The 20,903-nt window shown below is 41.1% G+C and overlaps 1 protein-coding gene and 1 pseudogene across 1 annotated transcript in view; one reads left to right on the top strand and one right to left on the bottom strand.

Moving 5' to 3' along the window:
* Nucleotides 1-13,801, bottom strand: part of GABRR3 (gamma-aminobutyric acid type A receptor subunit rho3) — a 29,439-nt gene extending 15,638 nt beyond the window's left edge. The window contains exons 1-2 of the mRNA XM_014882785.2: nt 13,309-13,801; nt 4,672-4,784 (exon numbers count right to left, since the gene is read on the bottom strand). Coding sequence (XP_014738271.1) covers nt 4,672-4,784; nt 13,309-13,436 — 241 coding nt within the window. The 5' untranslated portion in view covers nt 13,437-13,801. The remainder of the gene's footprint in view (nt 1-4,671; nt 4,785-13,308) is intronic.
* Nucleotides 8,149-8,925, top strand: LOC148224641 (endogenous retroviral envelope protein HEMO-like; annotated as a pseudogene).
* Nucleotides 13,802-20,903: the final 7,102 nt, after the last annotated feature.

Below are 20,903 nucleotides of genomic sequence, written 5' to 3'. Positions count from 1 at the left end.
TGGAGGGTCACTACAAATCATTATTTTAGAGGGATTAGTGATTTTCACAATGGAGGCTCCACAGATTTTCAGGATAATTACTCCTCAGCAGAAAAAAAACAGCAGACAGGTTTACAGACAGGTTTGTCTTCATGCAAAGCCATTTCCAGTCTTTTATTTTAAAGGTCTAAGCATAGCAAAAGAATTCCTTGATGAACATGGAATTTTATTAATAGATACTACATCAGACAAATTCTGTAATACCCTTTTTAGAAGGGATATTATGTAAAAAGGCTATCCTTTTAGCATTTTAAGGATCAATTTCTACAGTAACAATGACTGGTTTAGTAAAGTCCATAATACTTTTATAATAGCCAGACCTTTGGGCACACAGTGCATTGCACCTGAAGATCTATGGGATAAATGTTGAATTTAGAAACAACTGTACCCAGTTGGCTTTGTAAGTGTGTACACTGGAAAAAAAAAAAAGGAAAGTCTAGAGAAAACTGCCAGGATGAGAGAGAGAGACCAGGGGAGAATAAAGATCTGTAGGTGGACTTTGTTGTTAAAAAGGCCTATGAGCCTTTAGAGGAAGAAAACTGGATAGAAATGTAAGCAAGCTCAAGGGAGGTGAAGCTTTGTGCATTTATTTACTTTCTTCTGGCAATGACAGGAACAGGAGAATTACTGACAACAGTATTTTCTTCTTGTTACTACTGCATTTCTTTCTTATTTATGTAAGAAATGAAGGTGGTCTGGTATTAGCAGTAACCAGCTCTTGAAATGGAAGATTTAGCAATGTGAAAGAAAAAAAATCCAGAGGAAGACTATTAGAGGTTTTGCAAATAATCAAAATATTTCTGCTCCCCTCCTGTCCTGGACCCCTACCTATTCCTTCCAGTAAGAGATGATAAAAAGCCATTCCACTTTCCTCCATGTGAATCTTCACCACAGTGAGGAGATATTTCTCATTTTTCAGGGAGAGCTGTGGTGCAAAATGAAAACAACTTGGTGGCAAAGAGCTGTTAGAATTGCAGCACTTTTGGAACACACTGGGCCATATTTTCTTTCCTTCTCCCCCCCTCCTTTACCTTCATATGAATGTAAATGTTACTAATTTATTTTGAAGGGGGAGGAAGCATAAAGGGAGAGTGATATAATGGGATGTCCGATCCTCTGAAAATTCAGAATTAATATTATGTTGAATTACAGATTGAGATGCAAATTTTCAGGAAAGACTGCTACCTCTTGACCAGCTAAATGCTGCTAAATTATTTCCATCATTTTTACAACTTGCTTATGTTATTATCTTCTATATTGGCTGAAAAAGAAGAGATCATCAATTTTAAAACTTTAACTGACACACTTGTAGTGTAGGAAACTACAGGTCCTTAAGACACCATGTTAAAGAAAATGTATATACATATACATATATACACACACATGCATACAACACCATGTGGTACCTCGACCAGTACTTTGAAATAAGATAGTTCAGAAAATAAAAGGATATAGATATATAATAGATAGAATAGAAAAAATAGGTATATTTTATAAATATATATATTTCTTGCTGAGTTTAAAACTTAGGAATAATCATTCCAAGAAGTGCTGGCAGCATAATTTCATTTCTTGCTTTTTCTCCACTCTCAGTTTAAGCTGCCTTCTCACTTCCAAACCAAACAGGACCATGACATTACACAGAAGGCAACAATCAAACAACCACAACAAAAAATTTAGGAAAGGAAAAAACCACCACCAACTTCCATCAACAACTCAAGAACCTGGCTTGGGGAGTAAGTACAATGCAACAATGTCAAATTTAAATTTTTAAAGTTTGGGTGTACTGAATTGTTGGTTTGCCTCACTTAACCTCATTGTATAATGAACTGCAAAGTAACATTTTTAAAGAGTAGGATCAGCTTGCCAGCAGCTTGCTGGGTTTGCTTCATCTCAATGCTCTGTGTTTGTCTGGCTTTGATCTCTAATCTGCTAATAAACGGACAATGTCAGGACTAAATTTTAAAACCTACAGTCAGAGAGTCAAATTCTGATTGTGCAGCTGGAATAGCAGTGAAATCAGCAGAAGAATGCCCAAATACACTCATTTAAATGGCTGCAGAGTTGTGTTCATTTGGTCAAAAAATGGATCTCTCACCTCCACAATTATTTCCAGTAACACTACAGCCAGTAGCATCAGCATCCAACAGTTCTACATTTATTTTCCCCATATTTTTCCCTGTTCCCTTTGCTCAGTTTACAAATCAAATTCAGCATGTTCTCCCTCTGTTTTTCCTTTGTATAACTTAATTGTAAGTACTAAAAATTTTGGGTCCTGTGGTCTGCTCATTTGCATTGTGTGTGGGGGGCTGAATGAAATCAAACAAGGCAGAATTAGACTTAAGAGTTCCCTGAACTGAGGAATCTCCAGCAGCTAACTTTTCCTTCTACCTTTTCTCCTAAACTGGTGCAAAGTAATTGACCTTCTCAGGCAAAGCAGCACAGTGGAGCCAGATTAACAAAATTTTTCATTCCAACTACCTGACATACCCAGAAAATCACAATGGGGCACGGGAGAGGGGAGAAAAATTCATCCCTCTTATACAGGTAAAGAATAAATGTTTTTCATCCAGCTTTCCTGATCTGTTTTTTTTGTTGTTGTTGCAATCTGATGCATTGTGCTGAGCTGAATAAATCATGTGATGTGGCACATGACAGATACAAGCCCTTCATGAGTCACAGTACAGAGATGCTTCATTAAATTTGATGAAAACAAACCCAAAATTTCACCTGTGTTAACTGCACAAAGCCACAAGTGCTGTAAGTCCTGATGCAGGGTTATGTTGTAACTGCTGTGGCAATGAAAACCTCTAATTTCTCCCTCTCCTCTAGTAAAGTTCCCTCGTGCTGCACACTTAATCATCAGTGTCTGCTGTCAAATAATCCAGAGGTTATTATTCAAATTGCTGTTTCAGTAGAGAAATTTGTCCACTGATGAGGTCACAATTTTGTGTTAAATCTCTGCTGCTGCCTTACGAATGCCAAAGCACTCCTTGCTACTGCAACACCACTGCAATCAATGAAAAAACAGAAGCTCTGGAGTATAAATTTGGGATTGACACTCATTTCACTGTGACTTTTCTTCACTCTGTGCTGTAAAAATGCCAGTGGATCTGTTTTAGTCTAAGAGATATTCACGTCACACATATTAAGGGAGTTCTGAAAATTTGGAAGTGTGTGAAGGAAAAGGTGCTTCCCATGCCATTGTGGCATGTGGGTGCCAGAGGAGAAGCAGAGCTGAGGCACTCTCCAGCTGAAAGCTATTCCTGAAAGACAAGAGTACAGCTGAAATCACACCCAGGGCAATGTGATGAGTGAGAGACCTGTGCAGTGAAGTCAGTGGGAAAACTACAGCTGGCTTCAAGAGGAACTGAATGGGCTCTGTGATGAGTTATCTACAAAAAAAAAAAAAGGACAAGGAGAAAAAGCCTGGGTGTAAAAAATCCTCACTGCTCGTGGAAAATGAAAACTGCCAGATCACAGGTTCTCAAAGCTGCTTTTATGTACATCACCAGTAACTGTTTTCTGGGATGATCCAGCAATAAAGGACATCACAAACTGCTGTCTGCTTTCACGGAAATGCACCTCCTTTCTGAGGAGACACTCTCAAAAATTTAAATTCCTTGCAAGGTAACCAGAAGATGTCCAGATTAACAGATATTAGACAAGACAGGTATTAGGTAAGAGGTAATCTGAATTTCTGTTGCCAAGAAACAGACTGTATCTCAACTATTGTTCAACATCAGGCAAGGTTTTTGCTGTCTGACAAGACATCATTTCTATGGTAACAAGAAACCCTTTCCCATTCTCCCAGTGCATCCAAAGATGCTTTCCTTACCCATTCTCCCTCTGGGTACGATCAGCAGGCCCCAGATGCCAGCAGCTGGTGTCAACAAGAGCAGCTCCCCAGACCTCAGCCTGCCTCCCAAATCTGTGTTTGTCTTCACAACTGATTATTGGTCCTCACACATTTTATTTGGGCCTCATAATCCAGAGCAGTCCAGTCTGTTTTCATGAATCATGAAAAGGGAACTGGTGATGCAAAGGCTCAGACAAAGCTTATTAGTGGGGCAGCTTTCTCATTTTCCCTTCCATGAAGGAGAGTCAAAACTGAATCCAAACTGTGAACATCCCATTGAATACTCCCTTGATCCAATGCAATTTAGTTAAATGAACAAATAATCATCATAGTGCCCAACAAGACAGAAACAACATGCTAATAACCTGAAGGCTTATGGGTAGGTTTTTGGTTTTTCATTTTTAATTTTGTACACAGCAAACAGATTTAGGAACTGATGGATCCTTTCAATCTCTCAAAACAAATCTGATGACTAAGTAATTTGCTAATTGCTACTAGACTGTGCAGTTTACAGGGTTACTTTAATCACTGTTCTCAAAGAACCTTATTTTAATACAGTTTTTTTACTTAGCTCTGTAAAGCAGACAATTTGAACAGTTTCTCCTATTGATACACTAAACACAGAGACGCCTCTTGTCTTTGACTATTTCTGCATTTCTTCTTTCTTTATTTCCTGAAATATCTCTCATTCCATTTGAAGTGACAGAGTTCAAGTAAACTTCCAGAGAGGGAATAAACTCTTTCCCAGCACAGTGCAGGCATGTGCTGCTTACCTCCAAATCCAGGTCTCAGTGCAAAGTCATGGTCCTCTATGTGAAGAAGCTGCTCAGTTTTAACTGGTCGAACCTTTGTGCTGTCAAGTTTCCTCATTTTAATTTCTCGTTTGCTATGTTTAAAAAAAAAAAAAAAAAAAAAAAAAGTGAGAAACTTCATTTATTTCTTCTGCCCTGACATTCACAGTGATAGTCAAATGAAATAGGGACCTTGGGAATACTGAACAGCTGAATCTGGAATGTTAAGGGTAACAACTGTGCTAATAAAGCTGGAGAAAGATATATTGGGAAAGGTTGGGAAATGAGGTATGAGGGTCCCCAGGTCCATGAAGAACACCAATTATTTATAAGAAGTCCCAGGAAGAACTACTAGATCCTCTTCTGTTCTCATCAGAGATTGTAGCTATCATTATACAAGAGAACAGAGCTGTTTGAAGTTATTTTTCACATAAACACTTGCTAATCAAACTTGGCAATAACACCACATATCCATGATTTAATCATTTCATACATTATCCATACTACAAAGACAAATATTTTCCTTTAATTATAAATATGGTTTTTTTTCCCCAGGAGCTCAAATGAGGCAGTATTTTTTTTAGAAGGACAGAGAAAGGATGATCCTGGACCTAGGGACTTGCAGGGGGACTGGCTTTCAGTGGAAAGAGAGTGGGTTTAGATTGGATATCAGGAAGAAATTCTTTCCTGTGAGGCTGGTGAGGCCCTGGCACAGGTTGCCCAAAGAAATTATGGATGCCCATCCCTGGAAGTGTACAAGGCCAGGATGGATGGCATTTGAGAAACCTGCTCTAGTGGAAAGTGTCCCTGCCCGTGGCAAGGGGGTTGGAATGAGATGATCTCATGATTTTATATTCTATTGTACACATTAGGAACACCTTTCTCACAGAAGGGTTCTCATGGTGAGAACAGTGAAACATGGGAACATACTGCTTGGGCAGGTTTTGAGACTCCTTTCACTCAGAATATTTTAGAATAGGTCAGACAAATATTTGCAGGAATAACTTGAATACAGCTGCTTTGCCACAGGCAAGGGACTCTCTCTAGACACAATTTCTTTCATGCCTTCTGTGATTCTCTGGGACTTTGCTGCAAGCAACTATAATTATTACTTTTGACTGAACGATAGAAATGTGTTCTGAAGATTGGCCTTGCAGTCAAACACTGCTTAAGGCAAGGTATAGAATACCTTAGGATAAGGTGTGTGCCTCTATTTACTTATTTTTCTCCTTCTCCCCCTTTTTTCTTAATAAAGAAAACCAAGAAACTACTTTTACATTACAGAAATGATGAGGTGGCTTCTGGGCTACTCAGAATTTTTGGGCTTGAACAAACTCATTTACCTTAGTACTGAATGTCTCTGGCAGTGCTGTCTGAATCAAATTACCAGGGCAATCAGAAAGTCCATGAAGCATTTCAAATACAGACTTTGGTTTTCTAAGTATGAAAATCATGTGGATGGTGAAATGAAAGCCCACGCTTCAGAGAATTAAAATCACCACAGAGCAAGCCTGCATCAGGGTAGAACGGGTAGCATTCTGAACAGCTGCAATGTTCTACATGAGGAAATTCTGCTGTTTGGGATCCAGGAGAGGAAAAAATGATGAATTATGTTCAGAATGCCATGGCACAGCTAATGCAGTTGGGAAGCATGAGGTTATTTGTCATCTGATGTGCCAAGGAAAATGCCTGTTTGATGCTCCACGGATTTCACTGGAAGATGCAGGCTGGAACTGATTCATCTATTACAAGTTCTCACTAGAAGCAAGTCTGTGACTGAGGAAGACTTTCCCTGGACAAGAGAGGCAAAACATAAGCTACCAGGGCAGGAATTTTCTACTTAATAAGCCACTGGGAAGAGATCTTATGGGATTTTAAACCACAAAGCTATTTGGAAGGAATGTGGCCTGCTAGCTGCTCAAGGTAATGAACTTAAGCATGCTGAACAGATTCTTGCACTCCTGCAAAGTATTTGGAAGCCTATGGAAGTAGCTTCCATACATTGCAGAGGTCATCAAAGAGGGAAAACAATCCCCAAAATGGGAAATTGTTTTACTGATGAAGCAGCAAGAGGGGTTGCAGAAAAAGGCATTCTTGCAGTGGTGCCACAGAAAGAAACAGATTTGTCAGAGTTTACCCCAAAATATGATCAGAGGGATCACAAATTAATTAAGTTTCTTAAGGCTGAGATCAAAGAAAGTGGGTGGGCTGTTACCCCAGCAGGACAGGTTGTAGTTCCACCTTTGCTCCTTCGAGAAATAGCCCAGTGAAAGCATGAGAGTACCCACTGGGGAACAGGAAATCTTTTAAAACATCTGAAGAAGGTAGTAACAGGGAGAAGAATGATTGATACTGTTCAATCTATAACAAGCAAGTGTGAAACCTGTTGTAAAAACAACCCCATATGAGCAGAAGAGTTGTGCTAGGGGTAATGAAGGCAGGAGATCTGGGAAATTATTGGCAAATAAATTTTGCTGAGATGCCATGCAAGGAGGGACACAAATATATACTGGTACTGGTTGATAACTTCAGTGGATGGCCCAAAGCTTACCTCTCACACCAACACAGCAAAGGAAGTAGTGAAAGCTTTGCTCAATCATATAATTCCAAAGTTTGGGGCTCCTTTGGGAATGTCATGACATAAAAGGCCACATTTTGTGGGACCTGCGCACACCATACAAGCCCCAGGCAAGTAGCAAAGTTAAATGGATTAATGGAACCCTCAAAACCCAGATTTGTAAGATTTGTTTGAGACATCCATGACATGAGTTCAAGCCTTGTCTATAGCCTTGCTGAGAGTCCACATACAGCCAAGGCAGAGGGACAATGTAAGTCCCTATGAGATGCTGTAATGCAGGCCATATCAGCTTCCACATGTCCCAGGGAAAATTATTTTGAAAGGTTAAAATATTGGCAAAAGTACTTAATGTTCCACTGTGTAGAAGCTCCAGAGGTTTGTCATGTTATCCAAGCCAATAGGACTGGACACACCTGCTCATCCATTCCAGCCTGGAGATTGGGTCTATATCAAGTGGTGGGACAGTGACCCCTTGCAAGCCAAATGAAAGGGACCATTCCAAGTTTTGCTGACCACCCTCACTGAGGTCAAGGTTGCTGGCAAACTGTGGATCCACTACTCCAGAGGGAAGAAAGCTTCTGCTCCCAAAACCATTAAGAAGACAGAGACTGATACAAAACAGGAGGATGTGGTTTAAACTGTTTTTTACATGTCTTTTGTCTGCCCAGCTGGTAACCATGATTCAGGTTTGATATGCAAACCCATGATTTGCATAGGACTGTAGCCCAAAATGTGTCCAAAGTTCTTAATAAGAACAATTGCTGGATCTGTACCCAGTTACCACCTCTAGATGGGGATGGTCACTGGCCATTGATTGGCATTTTAATGGAAGATAAATGTACTGAAAGTGGGAACCAATTCAGAGTATCCTTCTGTCCCCTATGCCCCTGAGCAGCCTGACAGAACACGGGAACTACACAACTCCCTGTGCAGTTGTAAATGCCACAGGAAAGGCCATCCTTCCTTCATATCGTCATAAAACAAATTTCAGAGAAATAATCAGCCCAAAAGTTGTGGCAAAGATGAACTTGACAGGGTGGAGACTGGCTCTACCATTTGAGACAGGATTGTGTTGGATATGTGATGAGAAGGCCTGGAAAATCCTGCCCATTAATAAAGATCAGGCTTGTGTTCTTGGGGCTGTGGTCCCAAATATAACAACATTTGACCATCTTGAAAAACCAAAGATCTCTTAATCCCCTCACTGAACATCCCATACTTTTCCATAATATAGTCAGAACTCTCCTTCCCTCTTATGGAGTGGTTAAACTGGAGAGAGGGATTGTAAACATCTCAGCTGTCATTGAACATATCCAGCAGCATACTGCAAATGCTCCCAATTTCATACTTGCCACACAGAGAGGTGTATGTACATGTCAAGGTCAATACCTTGACATAAGAACACTTGTTCTTATGTAGACCAAAGTGGGAAAGTTAAGAAGGATGTGGATAAAATTTGGAAGGGGACTCCAATGTTACATGAAGAAGCTTCCAGAAATGAAACTTTGAAATTTGACCGTATCTTCCACACCCTCACCTCCTGGTAACCACACTGGGCCTGGATAAAATAAATATTTATAATAGCTGTAATAATTATAGTTATCATCTGTGTAATAGCCTGTGGGTTGCCTGGTTGTGTAAACCAGTACTGCAGATAATAGAGGGACTAGACAAAGCAGAGCCTTGTTAGTCTCTAAAAGGAAAAAAAAATGTTGCCAAGATTATTTTCTACCTTTTCTTTTATATACCTTTTGTTTAACTTTTATGTATCCTCAGTATTCTTAGCATGCATACTTGTAATTCCTTACATCTGATAACTTAGCATAGCCCTAGTATTTTGTTAGGCCAGACATCCTAAAGGCTTTGTAGTAGGAGGCTGGAAAACCCTACGTTATCTTGAGAAACCAAGGCCTCCTCTAGAACATATCCTGTAAACTAGAGATTTGGCCCATCCAGGGGGAAATTCCATGCACTAATAAGGATCTTTATTAAAATAATGAGGTAAAAAACCCTTATTCCTTAACCGTGTCTGACTCCCAATTTCCCAAGACCAGAAAAAGGCATCAACAGAAGCACAGCAAAAAAACAGATTATATTTCAGAGGCTTCTTGACTGTACAGCTCTCAGCAGCACACCATGGTCTAGGGATCTGAATACAGCCATGGATTCTGCACATTTGTGGCATGGCAGATGTCAAGCTGTGTTTGAAAGGAAAAGCCCACACAGAATCCCAGAACCATTTAGGTTGGAAAAGACCTTTAAGATCATTGAGTCCAACCATTAACCCAGCCCTGCCAAGTTCACCACTAAACCAAGTCCCCAAGTGCCACATCTACACATCTTTTAAACCACTCTAGGAATGGTGGGTGAATCAATCCCTTCCATGGATAGCCTGTTCCAAGACTTGACAGCCCTTCTGGCAAAGACATTTTTGTGAAACCATTAGAAGACAGCTGCACCTAAGGACAGGAAATCTCTCTTTACCTATCTGTGGTAGTAACAAAAAAGAGAACTCTGGTATTGGTGTAGATCTGGGCAATGACAGAAATTTATTGGTCTCAGTGAGGAACATGCTCAAGAAACTACTGCTTCCACTCATAGCTGTGCTTTCCACAGCTGTATTTCAGACAAGGGTTTACATTATGTAAATTAAATAATGTAATCCATAATTATATTCCAAAAGAGGTCATAAAAAGCACTTGAACTGTTTGACATCACGTAGGGAATTCATTCGTTTTGGTACTTCTATATTAAAAGAATGGGAGCACTAAATTTTGGCTGAAAAAGAGTGAAGAATACTGTTTTGACACTTTCCTGCCCAATACTATTGCATGGAGCTTGGTATTTGCCAGAGATCTCAAAGAGGAGTTAGTCACTGCCTACAAAACCAAAGCAGCTTATTCATAAGTAATTAACAATGGACAAAGATGTGTCAGGCTTTCAAAGACAAATTTAGCTGCTCCTATCTAACCTTGAAAACCATTAGTGAATGAAAGGTCAAAGGTCTGCTCAAGGGTACTTAGTTAATTTTTGGTTAAAGCATTTAATCACTTAATGTCATCAGTGTAGCTCCATAAACCAATGGCATGAGTGGGATTGATGTGGTTTGTGTCCCATCTGGTTGTCTTTAACAGGCTATCAAAAGTTTATGGAGGAATCAGACAAGTTCATGGAAAAGAAAGATCACTTAAGATCACTAAATCTGCACAAATTACATCCAACACAGGATGTTGCTGGAGGAAATTTGGTGACTTGGTACACCTGCAAATATTAGGGGAAAATATCTTATCTGCCCTGTCCTTATTCATCCAAGGTTGTGCTTGCAAGCCCTTGTAACAAACTCAGATTAGTACAGGGATCCCTGGAAAGGTCCTGCTTAGCTGTTCTTCTGTTTTGGAGCTCTGCTAATGATATGGTAAAAGTTCTTGTAGGAAACTAGAGAAAGGGTTTTTTCCCCTACCATCCTTTCATATTCAGAATGAAACTAGGTAAGTTTATGAGAAGAATACTATTAAAGTGCCTTTTATGAAAAGAATACCGTGGATGCCATGGCCATAAGTTTATTTCCAGTGCTGTGTCCCCAAGATACTCTGACTACTACTAAATCAAAGGTATCAAAAAGGTAGAAGTTACAGAAATCTTATTCCAAGGGGAGTCCGTGGGGTAATAGAGCAGTGTGACCTCTTAAATTTTTTAATACATTCATTAAGCCTTGAAGCCCAGCCAAATGAAACAATCAAAATTGCACAGTTCTCTCTCATATTAGTGAAAATGCATTTCGAATTGTTCAGCAACATCAGCAATAGGTACTGTCAAAAAACTTAGTGTTTTGACAATCAAATGTTTTGTTCTTTGCTGCAGGAAATGGACCACGAGAATAATCGCTTTCTCATGTACTTTTGGTTAATGCTTTAAAATCTTCTTTACAGGAGAATGCAGACAAACAGCTTTGGAGGGAGAATTGGGTTACTCTATTAAAACAGTGGAACTTGTAGGTTAAGTAACATTTTCACAAGGGATTCTTTTTAAAAGGCCACCCATTTAACCAAGGCCATCTGTCAGCTGTGTCCCTAATAACCCTAGTGCTGGCTGAAAGATTGTTCCCCAGAAAGAAAAAGATGCTGGTGGAAAGTCAGACCCTGATGCAATGTACTGGAGGATAATGCAGCCTTTAGAACAAAAGCAGAGAATGAAACAAAGAGAAATTAAACACATTTGGAGAGAAAAGCTGATTTGCTGCTGTTAAGCTTTGGGATCCTGTGTAGCTCAGATTTTGCAGTCTTCTTCCCAGTTCAAAATCACGAGGACCTGGGAAATGAGGATGTGGGATGCCAAAGTTTGCCTTGTGTAAAGCAAACTGCCACACCAGGCAGCAGCAGATGGATTCCTCCTTGTTCCTTTTCTTCCTTACTGATAACACACTTGTGCCTGTCTCAGCATTGTCACGTGGATCCATTTGCATGTACCAGTAAAGATCTGTGATGATGGAGAGGACACTGTGCAAGCACTGCTGTTGCAAGAGGATGCTCATCAGGATGCCACAAAATTTCCTGTCTCCACCAGGTTTCCCTCCAACTTTGTGATTTTTTTATGTCAATGATGGAGCAACTGCTCTCAGCTAAGGCAGAACAGGATAAAAGCAAACAACAGCTGCATATGCAAACAACACCCTCTTACTACAGACAAAAGTGTATCAGATGAGCTTAAAATGGACTTTCCTTGCCACTACCACTAATAATGTATTTTATTCTGTTTCCATTTGATTCTTAACTGCTTCCTGAAACTGGAAAAGCACCAGATGAAATCTTATGTTGATACTGGGGCTAGATCTGTGTATTTTCCTTTGTTATTACAAATAATTGTGCACCAGCACTCAGACTGTGTGAAATAGCCTACTGAATAGCCAGTTCTTTTAATGAGCTTTTGGCTTGCACCAAACGTGGACCCATAACTTTGAACAGAAACCCAGAAGTCCTGTTGTGTCATCTGTTACCTTGCATTACTAAACAGGATTTTATCAAGACCTAGAGGGCTCCAGAGATATTTCACTGCTGGATGATTGCATGAGAAGTGATACAGGAGATAAACAGCTGTACACCTGCTGCAAAGCATGCAGCTTGAGGGGAAAAAAACAGCTTAAACACATCAGAGGAGTCCAGTTATGTTACTTTTCTTCAAAATGTGATATTGTACAAATAAACTATGAGCTCACCTGCTCGTTTTAGTAAGGGGTCAAGCACATTTTAAAATCTAACAGTTGTATCCCTTCTCCTTCCTTAAATGGAGTTAGTTATTCCAAGAAAGAGGAATTTTTCTTGGATTATCACTGGCAGACATTGGTGTGTTCACATAGTATTAGATTAATCTGGAAACAGGTTGAGACCTCACATGGCATATATGAGCTGCCTTCCTGGGAGAAAGCACTGACACTTTGCCCAGAAATTTACAGGTAAAGACCTCTCTATCACGATTCATTTTCAACCAGCTACTCGACTGAAAGGCCAAGAACAGAGACGATCTTCAATGTCTAAAAGCATTAAGTTTATTCCAGACAGGGAACATCCGGTGTCATCACTACAAATAAGGTGTCATTCACCCCATTTAGTGCCATAAAAAAGTCTTCTGTAGCTTTATAGTATAGCTACTCTGCTGCTTAGGTAATGGAAGTCACTTTGTAATATTGGCATAGGATTTTGGAAGGGATTTCTCCTTACTGTGAAGCAAGGGCAAGAATACTTGAAACATCACAGCAGTAGTCTGGTACCCTTGTATCACACCAGGGAAAAGAGCTGTCTGGGGGTGTGGGTGCTATATAACCACATATTTAGAGATATTCATAAAAACACAGTTTGAAAGGTCTGGTTATGAAAAATCAATTAATACTTCACCATTTCTGGTTTGGGAACATCCTATCAATACTGTGCATGCTATCAATCCAGAGACTGGGAAAACAGGAGAGTGAACCAAAAGGGTGTGTTGAAAGGTGGCTGACAGCATGAAGTTTACCAGATGAACAGAGACAGATAAAGTCTATTTCTTACCTGTTATGTTTTCTTGAGAATGACATTTGTTGCCGACGATGAAGACGGTGATGCTGACTGTGAGAACTGTGTAGCACTGCTGTTGGCCATAGGCAGGTGAGGAACAGAAGTTTCATGACCAGGACCATCTCTTCCAAAAGAGAAATGCACCTGATCACCCAATCCACCTAGCTGACTTCTTATTTTTAAGTGTTTTTACCGTTTAGAAGCAACATAGCAGACGAAAGATGCATGTGCAGCAAGGCATCCCTGAAGAGAGAAGACAGGGGCATCCCAGTTCTGATGGCCTCTCCGAGTTCCCCTTGTATTTTGGCAAATCATAAATATTTCCTCAGCTCTACATCCCTGCAGCATCTGCTGTCCAACCAGAAGCACCTTGTTTTCAGCACTGTGGTAGGTAGGGCAGTTTGCTTGGCCAGGCTGCTTTCCTCTGATCCATTGCTGCCTCTCTTTCAGCAAAGGCGCGTTTTTAAATTCTCCATCACCCGCTCAGTAACCTCTTCAACATAGCCTGTGCAGGCAAAGTGATGTCAACATTTAATCCCCCTTAAATCCCACACAAAACCATACAAAAATCTGCTTTAATGACAAAGGTCTCTAAATTAATCTTGCTTTCTATATATGTGTGTATCTGCTCAAAATCATCTTCTGCACAGATCAAGCTCTTTTGTTAACTGGCTACATTGCTGTCTTCCCAATCATTAATATCAATTCTGGCTCCATCAGCTGCCAGCATTTTGTCAGTACACACACACTTCCTTCTGAACAGAACAATATCACAGTACAAGCCCAAACTAAAAATGAATTCCTGTTTTGATATTCCCCAATACCAGAAAATTCAATTCCTCCCCTCTCCTTTTCCTTCTTTTTACTAAAGTCTGTAGATATTTAATTCACCCAAAATTTACAAGGTATGTGCATGTCTAAGATCCAGCATGCTTCCTCCAGTCCTAATTTTATCTTTATTTCATTTAGCCTGCCCTACCTGCTCAACAGAAGGTTTAATTAAATGAATTAGGTGGAGATAAATACGAGTTCCTGAGCCAGTCTGGTTAAGTTCTGCTTTGGATTCTCTTCTTTCCCCACTCAAGCACAGGCCCAAGAGTAGCAGCAAATGAAATAAAAAGCAAACTACACTGCAGGCTGTGTGATAAAGACACCACATTTCTGCATGTCTGGCTACCTGCACATCCATCAGAGTTAACTCATTTCCAACCACTTTCCTCAGCTATAAAAGAATACAACATTCATATCCTGTCTTCCCTGCTAATTCTAGTTCCCGTTGTTTCCAGATACTGTGGAGAAAGCTGTGTTTTGGATGTTAATGTAATCCTTAGCTGAAACCACTGGCTGTTATCCCCACTAAGCAGGAAACATGGAATGGGGAGAGAGAGGATGCTCTGGGTGCTGAGGTTTATCCACCAAGAGCTCTGTAGGGGACCTGTGGTTACATCATGTCATGCTAATGCAGAAACGTGATGATTTTGTGTGCTGACCTCAAGGAACTCAAAGAGTCCATTAGAAATAAATAAGTAAAAATTGCTTTATGGATTTATTTTCCAGCTGGAAAAGGGAGTGCTTAGGAGTGCTGCTCCAGAGATCTGGCTTTGCAGAATGACTGGCATGTCCCTGGCTAAGCTGCACGTGGATGCCACTCCCTCCAGGAGAGAGGAGTCTTTAAGAGAGACACAGGAAATTAGAGGCTGTTTTCATTGAGCTATCAGCACCCTGCTGCTTTATTACTGCTGGCTGTAACAGCAACCTCAACACTAAGCTGTGCTGCTGAAAAGACTGCTCCATGGAGGATTTCCAAAACATGCTGAATGTTCCTTTGACTACCCCTACTAAAATCAGCTTTAGTCAAACAAACAAAAAGTTTTAAATTAAAAAAAAAAAAAAAAGGGAGAAAGATATGCATTTATTCTGCATGCATTATGGTATGGCATATTTCCAGAAAGAGTCCAGCCCACACACATGGAGGGGTGCCCTCTCCTGCAGAGAGGAATCAAAACCACTTCTACTGATGGAAGTGAATATCAGTGAGGGCAAACCCACAGCAACAGGATTTCTTCATGCTAGATCTGTTTTCATTCTCTCTGGGGAAGGGAGCATTACACAGAGCAGATTATAATATCACTATAAATTGCCATTAAGTAAACAGGTTAATCTGCTTAAGCATTTGTCATTAATAAATTCCAAAAAGATCCCTCTATGGAGAAGAATAAAAATAAGGTAATATACTTGGCTTGTGTTGGGCAAGTTGCTGATCAGTTCTTGTGCTTAAACACAGAGCACTGTCTCTTTGCTATCAGTAAAATTATTTCTTTAAAATTAAAAGTTTGCCATGCTTATATTCCCGGGACAAGACCCAGCACATGGTAACAGTGCATCAGCTCATTGGAACCGTTTGCAAACAAGCAAGCAGGGAAAAGAAGCAAAGGTGAACACACCACCTGGTTTCAGAAAATGAGATGCCTTCTTTTAGTCAGCAAAACAACACATCCCTTCTGGTAACTGCAATCTGGAGCTACAGACCCCTCTCCACTACAGATCACAGAGCAAAGCAGATTGACAGCAGCTACCATGAAAACAAGAACAGAAGAATACCAGGGATGAAGAAACGCTTCAGAGGCTGGAATTTTGCAGAAAATCTGATCCCACCTAAAGGCCATTTTGAACACATGGAGATGAAAGACCACAGCACACCAGCACTTTTCGGTCTGTAAATGAGCTGCAGTGAGAAGAGATGCAATGCGGAATGGGGAGTGTAGGTTTACCTGGCAAGTATTGTTTTACTCTCCTAATCAGAGAATGAAATACAAGGAAAAAAACATTAATAAATCTTCTAGAGGCACTCACTTCTTACAAACAACCAGCAAATCACAGAAAGCAGATTAACCACATCTGTGACTCTGAGAGTGTGAATGCAATACAGCACAGCACAGGAATAGGCAGCATTTTGCTTTTCTATGGCAACAGACTCAGTGCAGAGCACATACCATTTATATCATGGTGATTTACAAAATTAATGTTAGAATTAAGGACAGTTTGTCCTGCTTATATTAACACAAATGAAAACCAAGTTTCCAGAATTAAGATACCCATTCACATTTCCCAACAGGATGAAGTGGGAGGAAAGCAGAGACTGGGAATTATGATTCCTGTTTGTAGATCTCAGAACAGAGCAAGTGCCTTTTCTTCTCATTACAGAACAACCTGTTGTTATTTTTCACTAAGGGAATTATGATTCCAGTTTGTACATACAGAACAAAACAAGTGACTTTCTCATTACAGAACAACCTGTTGCTATTTTTCACTAAGGTAAAGGGCAGTTCATTAAAAAGTAAAGGTCACCTATACAATTTCCTGAACACAGTTGTCATGTGATAGGAGGTCTCCTTTGGTGTCCAAGAATCTGGTCACAAACAGGGCATGGGACCTGTACAAAGTTTGCAGCTTTTGAGAGCAGAGCTGGACAGTTTCCACTAAAATGGCCAAAGACTGGAGACCAAATTCCACTTCTGAGACTTGTCCAGTTTCTTATTGTCTCTGTCCACTGCCTATTCATCCAAAGGAGTGTTTTAAAACTGTAGTGTGGGATCCTCACAAGATCATAATGCACCAAAGGCAAGTATATATTTTCCCATATAAAACAGCCTCTAAGTACCAGGCTTGAACAGGTGACTGTGTTTGGCACAACGGTCTTTTCTGTTTTTCCTTCAATTTACAAAATGCAGGCTTTTCTTTGCTCTGGAGCTGTGCTGGCTACACACTTGTTTTGTACAATCAGATATTTAGTTTGAAAGAGTGACAAGAAAAACAAAGAAAACCCACACATTTCCCCTAACTCTTTGCATTCCACATTTCCAGAGCCCCTAAATCAAGGATTCATTCCCTTTCATCATTCTGCCCTGGAGACAACAATCACTGAATTAATTTCACCCCTAGATCCCTTTATTTACCTTCTACAGCAACAACCTTAAAAGTAGAACAATCAGTTTTGCTGCCTCCGGTTAAGGAACATCTGCATCTTGAGGGTGATCTCTGACAAATAAGCAGCCACATTTTTCCCAGATTTACACTTCTCACAGCCTCAGTGGCAGAAAACTTTGCCTTTCTGCCATCTCATGCTGACCATAGGCATGAGATACAGCTACCCTACTCCTGCATTTTTTCCCAGGAGCAGTTTATAGAGTTTGTTTCTTTATTTCTGTAAGATTTTTTTTTTAATCTTTTAGCCTCTTTCCCGAGTGAGGGAGGATCAAGGGGCTGACCCTTAAGCCTGAGCAATTCTCAGAAAGCGAGTGTTTTCAGCAGCACAGTGTATCCCCAAGAAGAAGGCTACTTTGCCATATGTATGGCCTCAACACTGTGCTTCAATCCCAAAAGCAATAAACACTGCATGAGATTATTTTTTTCCCCCGATTTCCTTGGCAGTCTGGCCAACAGCACAGTCTCTCATCAGTGCTTACCAGTCGGATCCTAACTGCTACCTGAAGTTCTTTTGGCTCATTTCCCCCCCACAGACCTAAAGAAAACAATTCAGCAAGTGTGTTTACTCTTTCCTTGCTGCCAAGTTGATGTGAATTAAGCGTTTTCTCCAGCATTCCCTGTTTGCTGTCCAGGAGTCAACAATATATCCCCGATGGGAACTAATTTATGAAATGTACTGCATTTCTACAAAGCTCCTTTTCTGTCACCAATGAACATGAGGAGGAAAAAAATTGTTGAATAGTGGGAAAGAAAATGTGCCTTTCAGCTTTGGCACTGCAAACTTTTTTCATCCTACAGTGAAAATAGAGACAGATTTATTGACTGAAGTCTGATCTCTACAGGTCGCAAAACAGTTTCAAAAGCCATCAGGCACAACTCTCAGTGGCTGTTTTCCAGGCTTTCCTTTCCCATTGATATCTTCCAGAGAAACATATGTTAGCATCACAGAGCAGGTGCTCATTTCAAACTGGAAAGCCAATTTTTACTGCGTGAATTGTAATCTTAAGTAAATATACATTTAAGTTTACATATATTTGAGATTTAAGAGGAGGTAAGTGTATTTGGGTTTTCTAACACTTTAGAACTTCTCTTTTCCTAGTGGCTGATGAAGTAATGTAGTTCTAAATCAATAAACATCTGAACAATTCATGTCAAAGTCTTGAAGGAGAGAGAAGTCAAGTGATGGAACAGCAGCAGAGAAGGCTGGTTGGAAATTTGCTCATAGAATCACTGAATGATTCTGGGTTGAAAGTGACCTTAATGACAATTTCATTCCAACCCCTCTGCTGTGGGCAGAGGCTCCTCCCACTAAAACAAGTTTTCAAAACTCCATCCAACCTGGCCTTGAGCACTTCCAGGGATGGGGTATCAGCCCAGATTATCTGGGAAATCTGTTCCAGTGTGGTCCCCACACTCACAGGGAAGAATTTCTTCCTGAAGCTCTAGCACTTTCCCAACCTCTTGTGCTCCTGTTCATCATTTCCCTGTTAACATAAAGATGCCCTACAAATGTCTGAGCTGGGAAATACAATCCAAGTATGCTGGATACATCATGCTCCATCCTTAAAAGATACAGAGTAAAGTACAGCAGAAATCCCCAACAAAATGGGGTACCTGCACTCCAAGATCACACTGCTGTGATGCCATCAGTGCAGAAATCCTGATCTGGTAATTGCCTTCAGATGCAGGAAAAGCTGAGGTGGATTCTGAAGTGTGTCCACATGGATCTCTGTAAGACAAAAAAAGTCACCCAGAGAAATCCAAAGTGACGGGTCTTCCAGCTCTGCCTCCTCACCCTTGGGTGCCGAAAAAGGACTCAAGACAGACTTTAACTCTCCTTTTGTCCTTCTTTTATTTTAGTGGGGAAAAAGCCCCAGGGCTGCTCACTATTTCACAAACCCCTTTGCTGTCCACAGAAATCAGATTCACTACCCGGTGTGCAACACACCAATGATTGCACACTGAGAGAGACATTGATGTTGATTTCAGGGCTGCTCCCAGGTATTCCACAAATCAAGCACCCAGACTATCAGAACTTTTCAGTATTTATGTGTACTAGCAAAAGGAATTAGTGTTCACTGCCTACAAGTTACATAGCTCACTTGTTAAATAGCATTCTGTCTTCTCTTGGTTAATGATTCTCTTGCTTCCAGTGCTAATTAATTCATAAACTCAATCTTTCCCTTGTTTTGGGTTGGTGGTCCGTGAGTCAGTGGTCACGGATTTAACTTTTAACTTTAACTTAACTGCCAGCATTAACTTTTACCCAGCCTGAGCTGATTTCAGCTCAATTCCTGGGTTGCCTTTATTGGTTTCTTCCTTATCTGTGGCCTGTAAATTCTGCATTCTCTGTGTCCGCTATCCTTCTTCTCGAGCTTTGTTAACCTTCCCCTACATCTCAGAGCATTAAATCACGCCGGGCGAGCCCTAAGCCTAAACAAGGCCGTTCAAGGACAAATGCTTTGTCTTTCTGCGCATCACTTAGCGCTTGTTGGCCGCTCTGTTTCACGGATTAAATCTCATTTTTTTTATTGCGAAGGCTTGAAAGCACACAAAGATCAAACATCAACGAGCATCCCCTTCGTCGGAAAATTTTTTACACTTTTTTTTCTTTTACACATTTTGCAACGCTTTTCCACATGGCGGCCGTTCCCCCCGCGCGGCCGCGAGATGGCAGCGCCCGCCGCCCCACCCTCAGCGGCCGCGGCCCGGAGCTCCCTCCGCAGGGGAGACGGGAGCATGAGGGCCGAGGAGAGGCCCCGTCCCGCCCGCCGCTCCGGTGGGGAGGCTGGAGAGGGGAGGGAAGGGGTGGGCAAGGGCAGAAGGAGAGAAAGTGGCCGGCGGCGGTGGCAGCGCGGCGCAGGGAGAGCGGCCCCGCTGCGCCCCTGAGGAAGCGCGGCTGAGGGGGGAGGACGGTGTGGGGCGAAAGGCCAGGGAGGAACAACTCAAAGATAATAAAAAGCAAAGAGGGCGACAGCAGTGGGGAAAAAAAAAAAAAGTGATTGTGAGGCTGGCCAAATATTCAGGATGTTCCAAGAGGTTTCCACTCCAGGAGTCCATGTCCAGCAGCCTGCGGTTCTTCACAGTAGCTTCCCTTACAGAGACTGACTTCCAGCCCCTCAGCACAAGAATAAAACAGGCTCTGGTGACTGTAATCTTAATTCCTTCCGTAATCCTCGCTGGGTTTTATGGTGTGAGAGACCGTTGGAGGTCATTTAAAATTGAACTAAAGACAGCAACTTGGTAAAGTGACAAGAAGGTAGAGAAACCAATGGAGTTCAGTTGGACTTACTGGAAATGAGACCACTAGAAAAAGGTGAAGGCGTTCATTAGTAATAAATGAGAACACACACACACGCCCTCCCCAGATAATTCAGTATTGGGAATAGTCAGTAAGTTACTTTCTGTACATTAAGAATGTTTTCGTTCACAGTACACAGGAGTCTGCTCAGGGATGGTGTTCTGGCCACAGCACAGCCGGCAGCTGGGAGCTCCACATCCTCCTTACCCCGTACAGGGATAAACATCTCCCTCCTTGTACCTGTCCTGAACGTGCTGCTGCCACCGCCTCTTACTGCCCTTCTTCGTGCTTTGTTTCCATC

This window comes from Sturnus vulgaris, chromosome 2 (assembly GCF_052056855.1).
Source record: "Sturnus vulgaris isolate bStuVul1 chromosome 2, bStuVul1.hap1, whole genome shotgun sequence".
NCBI classification, from domain to species: Eukaryota; Metazoa; Chordata; class Aves; order Passeriformes; family Sturnidae; genus Sturnus; species Sturnus vulgaris.
Note: the sequence above shows the minus strand (reverse complement) of the source record. Positions and strands in the feature narration are given on the sequence as shown.